Here is a 15,106-nt window from a genome sequence, read left to right as displayed (position 1 = left end):
TGTCCAGGGAGAGCTGGGGGACCCGGCTTTCCGACCCCTGCCGTGCTGCCCCTAATGGCTGGATACAGGGGCCAGTGATGAGGGTCTCCTTCCTCCCATTACCATGTCAGTCCTGGGTCACTGCCTCCACCCCGAGAGCTCCCCCACCGTATCTATGGAGTTTAGAGACTCACTGCTCTGCCCCCGCCGAAGTGAACCCAGTACCCTCCCCCTCCAGGATGGGGGTCCGTGAATCTTTACTCACTCGGGCAGTGCACATACACACATTCCCCCCGTCGCCGTATCCCCTGGGCTGCGGACCCCACGGAAACCCTCCTAGCCCCTGCCCCAAACCGCATCTCACTCCGGGACATGCCGCCCTGGGTGCCCCTGCCCATCCCACTCAGTACCTGCGGGACTCGTCTTGGGCAGGCGGACGAGGCTGGAGGGGAGAGGGTTCCGCGCGGCCGCGGACCCCCAGGCAGGGGCCGGGGCCGGGGTCGCGGGCGGGGCGGGCAGCAGCGGGCGGGCGCGAGGCCCCGGGGCGGTGGGGCCGGGGGCGGTGGCAGCGTGCGCATCCCCCGCCGCCCTGCCCACGGGCCCGGCCGGGGGTCGAGCGCCCGCCCGGGCAGGGAGAGGAGGGGGCGGTGCGACGCCGGCGGCGCAGCCGATTGGCCGATCCCGGGTTGGCACCGCCCCCGGCGACCCCGCAAGCCCCGCCTCTATTTAAAGATCCCTCATTTCCCCGCTTCCCCCTTCGCTCCCCAGCGAGCTGCTGCTCCTCAAACTCACCCTTGCCCCGCGCCGTGGAGAGGACCTTAGCGAAGCGAAAACTCCCGACCTCGAAAGCCTTTGAGAACTAACCACTCCTTTATCAAAATCAGGTCCCCAAACTCCAGCCACCTCTCAACATTTGCGCGCCTGGGGGCTGATCACACCACGCACTTGCTGAGGGGACAACTTTGCAAAGTGACTGGACATCTTCCTCCTGAAATGACCTCATCAAAGTCCTCTCCGTGTGGGGGAGTCTTGGGGTGGGAAGCAGGATGTTGGCAAGTAGAAGATGCCTCGGAGTTGGGTATGGGGGCTTCCAGGGGTGGAGGGGGGTGCCTGCTGGGGCAAAGGTAATCTTCTTTGGAAGGAGAGAGCCCACTCAGACTTAGCCCCCTCCCCCAGTCCTAACTCCCCAAACCAATGCCAGGATGGCAGAACAGCAGGAGACTATTTTGGGGGTCCCGCAAATGGTGTCCCTTTCCCCTGGCACTGAGGATGGCCTTGGGCAACATTCATTCAATGTTAATGGCAGCTCAGAGGAGCCGTGGGGACTGGAAGGTGGGGAGCCCTTACCTCCTCCTTTTCCAGGCAGCCTCACTACCTCAGCCTCACCCTGTCCCCACCCTGTCACCTGGGTGACTGAGTCTGGCTCTGTCCTCCCCAGCCCAGGGGCTCCTGGGGGCAGCAGCTTCCCCCCATCTCTCTCCCAGCCCCCCATCTGTTTTATTCCTGGCCCTGAGCTTTGGACCAGGTCAGGAACATCTGATTGCTCATCACTGCCTGAGGGCAGCTGATCTGTTTTGTTTCTTCTGCGGTACCCAGAAAATAGCTGAGCTGAATGAATAAATGAGCGGACAGCTGCTTGGGCAGGGGGTAGTGTCCTGGGGCAGTGATGGTGGTGAGGCTGAGCACAGCCAGGTGATGGCCAGGGGTCAGCAGATGGGACTCCTGTTCCCTCCTCTCGAGAGCCTGTTCTTTAGCCCAGGCTGCCGGGGACACCCTGAAGAAGGCCTAGCCATGGTGACAGTGCACAGGTCTGTAATAGGTGGGAAGTAGAGGCCTGGGGACCACCCTGCTGCATCCACAGGGGCTCCAGGAGTGGGGTTGTGGGAACCCGAAAGGGATGCATTCTCAACCCTGCTCCAGCCTGCATCCCACTCATCCACTCACCAGCCCCCCATCCCAGGCCTCCTCAGACTCCCCTCAGCTCATTCCAGGCCTTTGCACTTGCTGTTCCCTTGCCTGAGCCACTGGGGGCTCTTTCTAAAGCACAACAGTGATGGAGCCACCCACATCTCTCTCAGGGTCTGGCACACATCCCTGTGCCGCATGCAATGCCCTGTCCCCTGACAGCCTGAGCCTGCCCCCGTATGGGTTCCTGCCCCACGAGAAGCATGCTCACCGTGCCTACGGGTGTCCCTGCAGCATCTGATGCTTTCTGAATTCAAGTCCAACAGGTAAACATCCAGAAATTCACAAAAGCATCGGCCACAGCCCCCAGAGGCTTCTCCAGCCCTCCCACCCTGCCCAGGCCCTGTAGGCTCTGCATCCACCTTCTCTCCCTGGAAACATCCCTATTTCCCTTTTGGGCTCACCTGCCCTGAGGAATCAGGGACCTTCTTCAAGGAGCTGACAGTCAATCTGGTGACCGTCTCCTCCTGCCCAAGTTGGCCATGCTATCTGCTTGAATCTCACCCCTCTGAGACAAGGCTGGCATTGGTGGACAAAGGTAGGGGGTGGATGAAAGTGAAGCTCTGGGTGGGATATACCCGAGTCTCCATTCTAGACAGCCTCTCAACAGCCCACAGCCGGCTGGAAGGGACCTGAGGAACATGCAAATGAACTTCAGCTGGGAGGCCCTCAGGACTCAGCCCCAGAAAATGACCTACAGACTGGTGAGGGGGTGGAGGCTAAACACAGAGCCCCTCCTCCAGGGGCCCAAGGGCTGGGCCACAAGTTCAGGGCAGTTGCCATGGGTCTGGGTGCAGGAGACCTGGGAGAACCTCCCAGGAACTGAAGGACCCAGAGGCAGTGGCCTGAGGAGGGGCAGACTGGCCACCTCCCCCCTCACCCCCAAGCTGCCCATTCACAGAAATCTCAGACCCATCCTGGGTCTAACCAATGACTGCCTGGAAGGAGGCAGGACCCTGAGTCCCCTGTGAGTGTGGGGATAGCAGAGTGGGGAAGGTATTCACTCACTCTCTCATTCATTCATTCATCCACCCATTCATTCACATACCCACTGAGCTCCTTCTCTAAGTCTGGCGCTGGGGATGCAGAGTCTGAGACAGATACAAACCTGCTCCTCTTTGAGCTGATCTTCTAGAGAAAGGGAACAAACCTCTCCACGTAAAGGACTACTAAGGCTTCCACACAAAAGCATTGGAAAAGGATCCCATGAAGTTGAGAAAAATAGGAATGGGGATGGGGAGCCTTTAACTACAGTGGTCAGGGAAGGCCTCTCGGAAAGAGAACATTTGAAAGGGGCCAAGGGGCCACCCCGGAAGAGCTGGAAAAGGGTACACCTGGCAGAGGGCACTGCAAGGGCAAAGGTACTGAGGTGAGACAGAGGAGGGTGTGCTGGAGGAAGAGAAGGGAGACCAGTGGGGCTGGAGAGAAGGAGTAAACAGGGTGGGGCGAGTCCCAGAGGCGGGCAGGGGTCCCACTCACAGGGCTGTGTGCAGGAGGGCTCTGAGCAGAGCGGAACTCCTGGAGGGTTAAGCCCCCTAGTGTCCTGTGAACTATGAGGGCAGGAAGGGGACAGGAAGGTCGGGGGGGGGGGCGGGGGCAGCTGGGGCGGGCATCACAGAGGGCTTGTTCCTGGGTTCTCCAGTACAGGGACCTGGAGAAGCTTCATTTATTCTATCGGCATTTATTGAGCACCTCCCGTAGGCAGGGTTTGCACCCCAAGCGGGGGATACTTGTGGACAAAGTCACACAAAATCCCCCAAACTCACGGTTTCGGGCCAGTGGGCAAGATAAGACCTTGAATCAATAAATATATACAACTGGCCCTTGCAGATGGTTCACAGCGGAAATGAGGCCAGGGAGGGGTGGAAAGGGACTGTGCCTGGCATCCCCTGGTCCTCGCCGCGGGCAGCCCAGTGAGGAGCCCTCAGTCCCTACTCTGAAGGAGGAGGTGGCAGCCTGGGGGTGACACGCAGGCAGGGAATCGGCTTTGTCATTAGCACGGAGTTCCCGCAAGCAGCCGAGGTCTGGGAGACCCTGCCACATCCACCAGGGGACCTGCCCTGGGGCTGTCTTGTTCATTCAGCTGGCAGCGGCGTCGCTGCTCCAGACACTTAACTTCTCCTCCCTCCCTCCTCACTCTCGATCTGGAAGGCTCCAGACTAACTCTTCCCCCCCAGAGTCCCCCACATCCAATGGGACCCCAGGCCTGTCCACCTAAATTCGCTCCAGGCCACCCCTCTGTCCCCATCCCTACAGCCCCTGCCTTGGCATAAGCCCTGGGGCAAAGGCTCGATCGTCAAGCACAGCACTCTGCTGCATGGCTGTTCTGCTTTGAACAGTATCTCTCCCAGATTCCAGTTCATCCAGGACCTCAGAATGTGACCTTATTTCGCCACGTTATTGGTCTTTGAAAGATGTAGTTAAATTAAGGTGAGGTCATACTGGATTAGGGTGGGTGCTAATCCGATGACTGGTGTTCTTACAAGAAGACCACATGAGAAGACACAGACACACACACAGGGCAGAAGACCACGTGAAGACAGAGGCAGAGACTGGAGTGATGCAGCCACAATCCAAGGAACATCTGGTGCCACCAGAGGCTGGAAGAGGCTTCTCCCAGAGCCTTCAGAGGGAGTGTGGCCCCACCAACACCTGGATTTCAGACTGCTGGCCTCCGAAATGTGAGAGAATGTATTCCTGCTGTCTTAAGCCACCCAGGTTGTAGTCATTTATTACAGCAGCCCCTGGAAACTCATACAGTGGTCATGGACAACAGACTGTCCCTCTCTGAGCCTCAGTTTCCTCAGCAGGGCAACGAGGACCCTCCAAGGGCAGGGGGAGGGGCCAGGGAGCTAATCCCCATTAAACATGCCAGGCATACTGTGATGGCTGACTGGATGCTCCCAGTTGCTACTGGCCTGATCATGACCTGGACCATTTCAAAAGCTCCTTCCTGACCGCTCGGGCTCCAGTCCAGTCTCTGCTAGGCCCCCACAGGGATCTTTCCTTGCTAAAATATGATCATGTTGCTGCTAATTCCTAGTGCTCAGTGGCTCCCCGTGGCCTGCACGGCATCTGTATGGATAGATCCCTGGCATGGCTCCAATTGGCCACTGGCAAACTCCTATTCACCCTTCAAGACCCAGCTCAAAGAGCAAGAACACCTCCTCCAGGATGCCTTCCTAGATTTCCCCAGGCACAGTGAATCCCTCCTTCCCTCCCCATGGTCCCTCAGCATGAGGCAGAAACCTGGCCACAAACAGTTCATCCTCCATGGCCAGCTCAGTCCCAGAATCTGGCCACTCTTCTGTATCCCTGAGACCCCACCCTGGTCCTGGCCCAGCTGACTACTCAGATGCCCTTTTGGCCTCCCCTCTGGCCTTCTGTCACTTCCACTCCTGCCCCCAATAGTCCCTGTTCTCCACGGAAGCCACAGGGGCTTTTGAGAATCATAAATCAGACTATGTCTCTCCCCTGCTCACACACCCTCCATGGCTCCCCAGTGTTTTGCATTCCACTCCTTCACCTCAGCCCCTTCCTGCAGACACCCCTACCCTCACTTTCCTCCTTGCTCATTCTGTTCCAGCCACACCAGCCTCCTCACTGTTCCTCAGACATGCCAAGCTTCTTTCCACCTCAGGACCTTTGCACATGCTGTTCCCTCTGCCTGGTATGTCGCTCTCCCAGCTCTTGCCTGGCTGGCTACTCCTCCTCTTTCAGGTCTTAGCTCATGGTCAGCTCCCTGGAGAGGTCCCTCTGCCCAGCTACAGGAGCCTCCCCTATGCCCCAGTCATTCTCTAATACATCTCCATGTTTTATTTTCCTCCCAGCACATATCACAAGGGCATATTTGGCCCTGCCTCAGTCCTTGCTGTGTTCCCAGTGCCCAGTCCCGGGCCCGGCATACCATAACTGCTTCGTCTTTGTTGCTTGACTAAATGATCCCACACATCTGGGACTGACACTTCTGTCCTCTTCACATAGGCAGCTCACTGCCGACGCCAGAATGTCCATCAACATTTGCAGGAGAAAGAAGCAGCAAAGGAGCTGCTCCCCAAGGGTTGTCCCCAGGAAGTGAGGCCACGGGATCTGGGGTGGGGACCGTGGGGGTTAGGGTCCCTCCAACCCAGTTCAACTCCCTCCTTCTGGCTGTGTGACTCTGGGTGGATCACCGAGCCTCTCTGAGCAGGTTCCCCACCACCAGTGATCAAAGAAAGTGGACAGTGATTCTCCAGGGGGCTCTAGAATGCATAGTCATAATAATAATAATTATTATTAAATTATTAGTATTGTGTCAAAGGTTGGCACTTTTTTCTTACATCACCAGTTTTTCTATCCAACTCCTGGCCCCCTGCCCCCGACCCCCAAATGTGACCTGAGTTTGCGATTCACTCACCCTCCCTCGGGTGCAGGGGTCTTCCTGATGAGGCACCACCAAACGGCCTGTCCCCTTCAGTCCCGCTGGGCTACCACTTGGCTGGCAGGGGGTTGTGGCCGCTTTTCTTTCCCCCTTGACCTGTAAGGACCAGACATGGGTTGTGGGGTGGAGCAGGGCCCCAGGAGGGCAGGGGACGGACAGCTCCCAGACGGCCATGGTCTTTAGAACAGATCTACACTCTGACAAGCTGGGTTACCTTGTAAGTTTTAGGGAAACTCAGGATCAGTGGCGTTGTCTGTCCAGTGGAGCCCTGTTTCCTCCCGCATGCCCCTTGATGAACCCCGGCTGATACATTCCCCCCAGGCCCCCTCCCTGGAGGCCCCCCTCCTTCCCCTGACACTGAACGCTCTATCTGCCTTTCCTCATGCAGCTCCCTGTCTTCTTCCTCTCCCCCCCTCGCCCCCACCAATTCCTTCACCACAGGGAGAGCTGGGTGGGTGAGGCTAAGAGGGGCTGGTGTGAGGATAAAGGAGTCAGGAACCTCTGGCTTGCCTGGCTCTATTCTTGGCCGCCCCTAAGTCCTCCCCTTTCTGCAGCTGCCCTGGGAACTGTAGCTCCCTCACAGTATTCGCTGTCTATACAGGGCTGTCTCCAGAATCCCCATATGACCACAGTGCCCGTCTTGCCCTGGAGGAGAGGGCAAAAGGGGACACAGGGCAGCCCCATGGTGCAGAGGGGTGGGGGAGACCCCAGAATGGGACTGAAGGGAAAACTCAGCTGGCTGTGAACATCACAGCTGTCCTTTCTTTTGCCAGCGTCTGGGGTGGGAGCCAATGGCCGCCTGCATGGCTCAGGGGCTGCCTGTTCTAGCCAGGGGGACTTTGGAGTTGACTCTGGCCCTGGTAGGGCAGGGGGATGGTAGAAGGTCAACCAGCAGATGGGTGAATCAGACTGGACATTATTCTACGGGCTCACGATGCTCGGCCTGCCCATCTGGAATCCCCCCCCACGTCCCAGGGATTTCCTTCAAGGTCTTGGGCTGGCTTGGGGAGAGGGGCTAGGGGGCACGAGGGACCTCGGAGCCAAAAGGAGGGAGCCAGGTGGTGGTGGTGGGGCTTCCCCATTCACTCCTGTCTGGGCCTCTAGCAGGGCGGAGAGACTTGGGGAGAGTGAGTGAAACCCTCCTCCAGTTCCAGGGTCCCCAGACAGGGCCCTCACACCTGTGGTTAAATGCAGGGAGCGGAGGACCCTAGAGCTGACACCATCCGCTGGGTTCTGAGGTTAGTGAGCCACAAACCCGGCTCTGCTCCTGCCCAGCTGCATGACCTTGGCTAAGTGCTAACCCTCCCTGGGCCTCTCTCCCTGTCAATGGGGGTGGGGGTAGGAGAAGAAGCTTAGGGAAGAGAGAAGAGCGTGAGCTCCAAAGGGCAGGCGCTCAAACGCACAGTAGGCTGGCAGGAGGGGGTTCCCTTCCACTCTGCAGCAAGGCCGGCCGGGGGAATCCCTGCCACACACTGGGAGAGAAAGGCCTGGGGGGGAGGGGGAGGTAATGGGGAGGGGCAGTGGGACCAGTCCTCCCCCCACCACACACACACACACACGGAGGGCGGCGCGGGAGGGTGCCCATGTCTCCACCCTCTCCTCCGTGGGAGGATGTCTCCGCATCCCAAATTCCGGGAGCCAGAGCCCCCTTCTCCAGGGGTTGGGGGCCCTGGAGCTGACTCGGGGCTTGGTGTTGGGGGAGAATGGAAGGGGTTTCCTTCCCTCCCGCAGCTCCCCCTTTGAATTCCCCGACTCGGGCAAACCCAGACCTATACTCCCACCGAGGAGAAGGGGAGCGCCGCTGAGACCTCCACCCTGTAAACCCACCCCCCTACTGCCTACTCACCGGCCGGAGTCGGCCGCAGCAGCTGGAGCCCCCGCGCCTGGCCCGAGCGCGAAGACAAGTGCACCGCCGGGCAAGGGCGTGTGAGCCGGGAGGGTGTGCGCGCGCCGCCGCAGAGCTGACCCCCTCCCCGCCGTTCTGGGCCCCGCCCTGCCGCCCGGGGAGGGGGCGCCGACCGCGCAGAGGGAGAGGCAGCCGGAGGCTGCCACCGCGCGACCCCCTCCCCCGCCACGCTGCTCTAGAAGTGGGGGGCGGGAATCCCCGTTCTGGTCTCGCGCAAGCCCCCTCCTCGCAGGGGCGTGCCAGCAAATCTCCTAGGATGCTCAAAGAGCCGGGAGGACCCTCTGCCGCCGCTACCCCGCGGCGCTCATTTCATAGATGGGGAAACTGAGACCCAGACTTGGGGAGCCTCTGGCCAAGGCCCAGAGACCCAGCAGCACAGAATACGGCTGCCCCCTCACAATGGGGGCCTCTCCCGGGGTCCGGGGAAGGAGCAGAGGCCAGGGAGACAGAAGAAGGCAATTAACCTCCCCCCACACACATACCCTGAGTGGGCCTGGAGTTACAGGGGGAACCCGGGGGTTTCGAGCAGCTGGTGATATTGCCCGGACTGGAAGGTCCCAGTGAGGGAGGAGGGACCCGGGGTGGTCAGAAAACAAACCACAGAAAACTTCTCCGTGTTATTGTTGCATAGTGATATCCTGATATTCGCCCTCTTCCCGCACGATTCCGGGACCCCACCGAACATGAACCGCAGAGGCCTGGATGGCAGGGTTTGTGAAGGTCACTCTGCCAAATTAGAACAATGCGGCTCCCGAGGTCTGGGTCACTAGGGGATGGGACACTGAGTCTAGGGCTCAGCCCTCCAGTGACCTTGGCTCTGCCCAGGCCCCTCTCCGAGTCTATTTCTCGGAGTCTCTGGATTGGACAGCGCCCACCTCTGGGGTCCCTACAGCTCTCGGGAGTCTGTAGGGCTGCCGGCTACGTCTTCCTGGTCTCCTCCAGCTCTCCCCCTTACCTCGAGGAAGCGCGGCGCCCTCTCAGACCACTGTCTTCTCCCTCTTCGCCTTCTGCCCCCGTTGCTCCGCCCGCCCCGTCTCTGAAACAGCCCCCACCCCCTTCTGCCTTGGCCTGGGGTGAGGGGGCTTTCCTCTTGGGAGCCAGAAGGCTTCTACAAGCCTCCATCCTTTTTTTTGTTGTTGTTGTTTTCCCCTCTTTTCTTCCATTCATTCTAAAAATAGCCCTCCCCCTTCCCCACCCCTAGCATCTCGTGAAAGGTAATGCTCTCCCGGGCGGGGTCCTGAGGCGGGGATTCCGCGGTGCGGGCTGGGCTGGGGGAGGCGGACCGCGGGGCGGATGCGGGGGCGACTGGGAACGCTTTCTCCCCCCTCCCATTATGTGTGTAAGCCGCGCTCAGAGGGAGCCGCCAGCGTGACCGTGACCATGTGTGGAGGGAAAGAGAACAAAGCGGCAGGGGCCCTCTGGGGTCTGCATTGTGGAGGCAGAGAGGGGGAGGGCTGCGGGAACAGCGGGGACTCGACAGAGGAGGGGCCTCACCCAACACCTCCCTGGGGGTGGCTTCCAGCCCTTGGTGGGATGCTGAGGCCCGTGTGAGGGAGAGTCGCGAGCCAGTGGTGGCAGGGCACGCATCATTTGGGGTGTCCCCCGCCCTTGAACACCCACAATTGCCCCGTGGGTCCCCCAGAACGTCCCCTCCCAGTCCCGCAGCTCATGTGTCCCCAGTGTCTCCCCACAGTCCCTTCTCTGTGATGCAGCCACAGAATTCCATCCTCACCCATGTGACTGACTGGTCATGTCCTGCCCCACATTACAGGCAATCTCCTGCTTGAACCAAGAGGAGGATCCTGACTCAGCCCGCTCCTGAAAAGGCCACGTGGTCCGGCCCCCACGTGGGGGCCCTTTACCCCAGCCTTTCAGCTGTCACCCTGTCCAGCCTCGGGGGCGTTTGCATCTGCTGTTCCTTCTTCCAGGATCACCCTTTCCTGGCTCTCCTCACCTCTTATTGTCTTTCAGAAGCCCGGTCCAATGTCACCTCCTGCCTAGAGTCGTTCCTTATCTGGCAACATCATCCTAGGTTACTGTCCTCATTCCTGGTGGGAGCGGGTCTGTTCACTTATTCACCTTCTGTTTCCCCCAGGGGAATGGGGGCCCCCGGTGCAACTTGGGCCTGGCTGATGAGAGGAGGGGGCCAACTCTGATCCAGCACCACCCCAGGAGCTACCCAGCTTCAAATAAAGGGATGGCATCACCCTCTGTCCAGTGAGCTGCCCCAGAAAGCACCCCTAGGACATGGCACAAAAGATGCAGGGCCTGATTCTGCAGGGGCACCGCCTAGGACATTGAAACTAAAAGCACAATCAGGGGCTCAAATGTTCCCCATCTGAGGACTGCTTAGCCCATTATCAGAATAACATGCCCCTGGGAAAAATGATCCATGGGGCCGAGTTTCTGGCCTGTTAAGCAGAAGCCAGGCGGGAGGTGCGGTGGGAAATAAATATGAAGAGCAAAGATGAGAAGTGGGGAGGGGGGAGGCAGTGAGGGGCAGCCCAGCTCCAGGGGCTCTCAGGGGCTGACCTTTCCCCGTTATTAGCTTTCCCATAATGTTTTATGGTCTTATACTTTTTGAAACCAAAGGGGAGGATAAAAGGAAAATTGCTTTGCTGCTGGAGGGTACAAAAGCTCGGAGAGGGTGTGTGGCCCTAAGGGATGGAAAATGCAGCTGTCTGTGTTGAAAAATCAAGTACTCCCCCCAGTACTTGCCTCTATAAAATTACCCTCCAATGTTTTTCCAAGTATCTACTATATGCTTATGTGCCCAGAGATTGAGGGGGAGTCTGGAGTAGGAGCTTCTTGGGTCACAGGCTGAGAGTAAGGAGCCCAGGAAGTTCAGGGAGAAGGCGGTGATGGCAGCTGGCATGGGCGGGGACATTATGTCACCTCAGCAGGGCCAGGCCCCAAGGCAGAGGGTTTGGAGGGGCTATGGGGGGGCGGGGGGGGGAGAGAGAGAGAGAGAGAGAGCACTAGTGCCCGCAGGAGGACCTGAAGGTGCTGTGGGAGACGTGCCTTTGAGCATTTCACTGCCTGGCCAGGACTCCACCTCAAGGTGGTGTTCGAAGCCAGGAGGATGGGAGATGGCATGGGAGGGCACCAGTATGCAGGGCTGTGGGGCACCAGGGAGGTGAGAGACAAAGGCATCATCTGAGAGGTCCCAGTGGCTTTCAAAAAGGCTCAAGGGACAGGCTGTGGGGGGGGGGGGCGGGGGAGGGCAGTGAGGAGAGGGAAGTGGTCCGACCAAGATTAGGGCTGCCAGTAAAAACAGTGCACGGAATGAGACATACTTAAAAATTATTCATTGCTTAACTGAAAGTCAAGTTTAACTGGTGTGTCCTGTACCTTTTTTTTTTTCTAAATCTGGAAATCTTAGACTTGGATTTCCTGGCTCAGCAAACCTGGGGTTTGCTTTGTCCTGAAGCTGTCCGTCCTCTCCCCCAGTCACCTCTACACCCCACCGTGTTCCCTTCAATAAGCTTCTCTTTGTTTCCCTCATACTGTCCGTGTCCTTTAACTGCTCCCCAACTTCCTCCTCCGTTCCTTCCTTTTCCTCTATTGTCCCCCTCCCTCTACTCTCTCCCTCATCACCCCCTCCTCCGATCTCCTCCGGTACCCCTCTCCCCACCACCCCCACCCTTTCCCGTTTCCCCCTACCTTCTTGGGCACCCACTCCGCCTCCTCTTTCCACCACAATCCTCCCCTATCCCACAGCCCCTCCCTCCACGCTCACCCCCTTCCCTAGCGCCCACCTTCTCCAGTCCTCCCCACACACCGCCCCCACCATCGATCCCTCAGGCGCACGAAGGGAAACCCCAGCCGCAGGCGCGGAGCCCCACGCAGGCGCAGAGCCGCCCGGCTTCCCCGAGGCTGCCGCCGCCCCCGCACTGCGGCGGGCGCGCCCGGTTGCCAAGGCGACGGCGAGGGCCGGAGCGGGAACCTGGGGAAGACCCCGCGCTCGCTCCCTCCCCAACCCAAGCCTCAGCGAAACCCACTCCAGTTTGATCCAGTTTCCCCGCCCCGCCCCCAGTGCGCACTGCGGCAGGTGAGGATTCCCTGGCCCACAGGGCGGGGGTCGGGCGAGGGTCCACGCATGCGTGCCGGGCGCGGCTTTCCCGCCCCGACTCGCGCACGACGGGAAAGCCCTGGCGCCTTTGAGACAACCCCCGCGCAGGCGCAGTGAGTGTCCGGCGTCCCCGTGGCGCCGCCTGGTCGTCAAGGCAACGCGCGCGAGGAGGGCTGGGAGCGCACGGAACTCCCGTCTCACGCCCCCTCCCGCGCACTGCGGCGAAGCCGGGGATTCCCTGCTGCCTGCACGCATGCGCGAGCCTGGGATTCCGCGGGGATGAGGCCAGAAAGCGACAGAAGAGGATTTTCTTTGAAACAGAACAGTCGTTATTACCGTCGTCTTTATGTGTGAGGAATGAAGGCGGCCCTCTCAGCAGCTGTCCTAAGTTTTACCTTCATTCTCTGGCCTACCAGCCGTCCCCCTACGAGTCCCCAGCAGAGCTTGCCACGCGCAGCTCCGGTGCTCTTCCTACTCTCTGCTCACACACCTGCCATGGCTCCCCGTCGCCCTGGGGCGAAGTCCCATTCATCGCCCCATTCTTCAGCGTGGTGTCCAAGGCCGTGCACGCTCCGCTGGCTTCTTCCCTCCAGTTAATCACCATTGGTCCCCGATCTTCCCTAATCGCCGGCCACAAATACCCCAACGTGGCCATGCAGGAGGTTCCTTTGCCAAGCTCTTCTTCAGTATCTGCCCTTCCTAGGTACCATCTCGTTGATTCTCGAGATGGCCTAGGATTAGATACTATTTCAGTCCTGTTTTATATAGGCAGAAACAGGCTCAGACCCATTAAGGCCCTGGCCTAAGGCCCCCAGAGGTAAGAGGGGGAGCTCAAATGGCTCCACTTGTGGGGAGCCATCTGGGCTCCTCCACCCGTTATTCGGCTGACACCTCAAGCCCCAATTCCGGGCCCCACCTCCACCCCGCTGGCTCACCAACAGCCTGGGTGCTTCCTGGCTATGTGACACAGGCAGATGACTTAGTTTTCCCATCTAGAAAGAAGATCAATATAACACAGGGCTGTCCCTGGGGCTCCGTTAAATGACATTACCATGTGCTAGGCCAGGGCCCAGCATCCAGTGGATGCTTCTCACAGCATCTCACAGTGGATTCTTCTCACAGTCCTCTCTGGGGAGGATTCAGCTCGTTGGCACCCCCTGTAGGGCTCCTTCTGTCTGTCTCACTTCCCTCAACCTCCACGGGGTCTTCCTGGGGTCCATCCTAGATCCCTCACATGCCCCCTAGTCCTTGTCTCAGAGTTGGTTCCTGGGGAAATCCCCAAACTAAGCCAGCGCTCAATATATGTTGGTTCGGGCTTCCCTGGTGGCGCAATGGTTGAGAGTCCGCCTGCTGATGCAGGGGACGTGGGTTCGTGCCCCGGTGTAGGAAGATCCCACATGCCGCGGAGCGGCTGGGCCTGTGAGCCATGGCCGCGAAGCCTGCGTGTCCGGAGCCTGTGCTCCACAGCGGTAGAGGCCACGACAGTGAGGGGCCCACGTACCGCAAAAAAAAAAAAAAAAAAAAAAAATATATATATATATATATATATATATATATATGTTGGTTAGTTTTTATGTCAGCTACCATTGTTTCAGGTACCTGCCATACTGCACTTCAGCTGTACCCAATTATTAATGGCACGCCCCCCCGCCCGCCCTTGAACAGGAGTTGTGACCTCCAGGCCTTTGCATGTGTGGTTCCTTCAGCCTTTTCTGTCCCTTGTCTGTGTGGAAAACTCCCATCCTTCAAGGCCCTCCCTCCATGAAGACTTTTACCTCCCTACTTCTGGGCAGAGCCTGGCTCCCTTAGGCTCAGCCGTGATCCCACAGAGTTGGGGACATCTGTGAGGATCTGCATCCGAGACTTGACACCTGGGAGAATAGAGTTCTTGGCATAGGCCTGAGAGGGAACAAGTCTGCTGTGTTGGAGAAGTTGGGAACAAGGAGATAGTGGGGACAGAGCTGGGGGGCTGGTGGAGAGTGAGGGGGATAGGGGCCAGAGGTGCAGGGGCAGGCTTGTGAGTGCAGGGAGGGTGTCACTTGGATGGGAGCCCATAGCAGTGACCTGGTAAATGCGTGGACCCCGCCCCAGACACTTGGGCCCATCTCCCAGCTACCCTTCCTCCCTACTGACTCCCTGAGGCCAACTAAGCTGTAGGAAGCCAGAACTAAGTTGAGCTCTCACCCAGCCCTTCCCAGATATTCGGCCTCCGATGGGATACTCCTTTCTACCCGGATCCACCTGCCCACTCCAGCCTCCAGGCCCTTGCCTGCCCAGTGCCCTGCCTCTGCGACGGAAACTGACTCATCTTCCACTAAGGCCTGCTCTAAAGAAATCCTCCATCAGGAAGCCTGCCCTGTTATTCCAAATGCCTCCCGTGTTGGAATAACAGCAGAACAGCCTGCATCTCCTGACCCCAAGCACAGTATGTGACCTGGCTGCTGACTCTGAACCAGAATCTCAGGGTGCCAACAACTCGCCTCCAGCTCTCCTCTGGTTCCGCCTCTGAAGTGCTGTGTGACCTGGAGCCAGTGCCTTAACCTCTCTGTGCTACCCCTAGCAAGGCTTCCAGGGGATGATGGTACAGATCTCTCACTGAATAACTGGCGCAGCCGGGAGCCGAGCACAGCTCTCAGCTAGCCTGCTAGGACAGGAGCGCGGTTGGGGGCCCCTGTCTTCTCTGGCTGTGGCCTGTGCATTCCACCTCATTCCAGCCCTTCTTTCCCACCACCCACCCAGTCACGTAGACTTCAAGTGCACACTC

At 59.0% G+C, this 15,106-nt stretch overlaps 1 protein-coding gene across 4 annotated transcripts in view; it reads right to left on the bottom strand.

Moving 5' to 3' along the window:
* KCNN1 (potassium calcium-activated channel subfamily N member 1) overlaps positions 1 to 9,263 on the bottom strand; it is a 33,099-nt gene extending 23,836 nt beyond the window's left edge. For 2 of the 4 annotated variants that reach the window (XR_013827650.1, XM_079917281.1), the window contains exon 1: positions 390 to 1,368. Coding sequence is in view for 1 of the 4 variants with exons in the window: in XM_079917281.1 (XP_079773407.1) it covers positions 390 to 557 (168 nt within the window). In the remaining 3 variants the exon portion in view is untranslated. Of the gene's footprint in view, positions 1 to 389; positions 1,369 to 6,340; positions 6,461 to 8,210; positions 8,436 to 9,225 lie in introns of those variants that run through there. The other 2 variants (XM_079917283.1, XM_079917282.1) reach the window with 2 other exon arrangements.
* Between the last annotated feature and the right edge of the window lie 5,843 nt (positions 9,264 to 15,106).

This window comes from Stenella coeruleoalba (assembly GCF_951394435.1).
Source record: "Stenella coeruleoalba genome assembly, chromosome: 3".
In the NCBI taxonomy this organism is placed as follows: domain Eukaryota; kingdom Metazoa; phylum Chordata; class Mammalia; order Artiodactyla; family Delphinidae; genus Stenella; species Stenella coeruleoalba.
The sequence above is the reverse complement of the archived record's forward strand: the minus strand, read 5'-3'. Positions and strand labels throughout refer to the sequence as shown.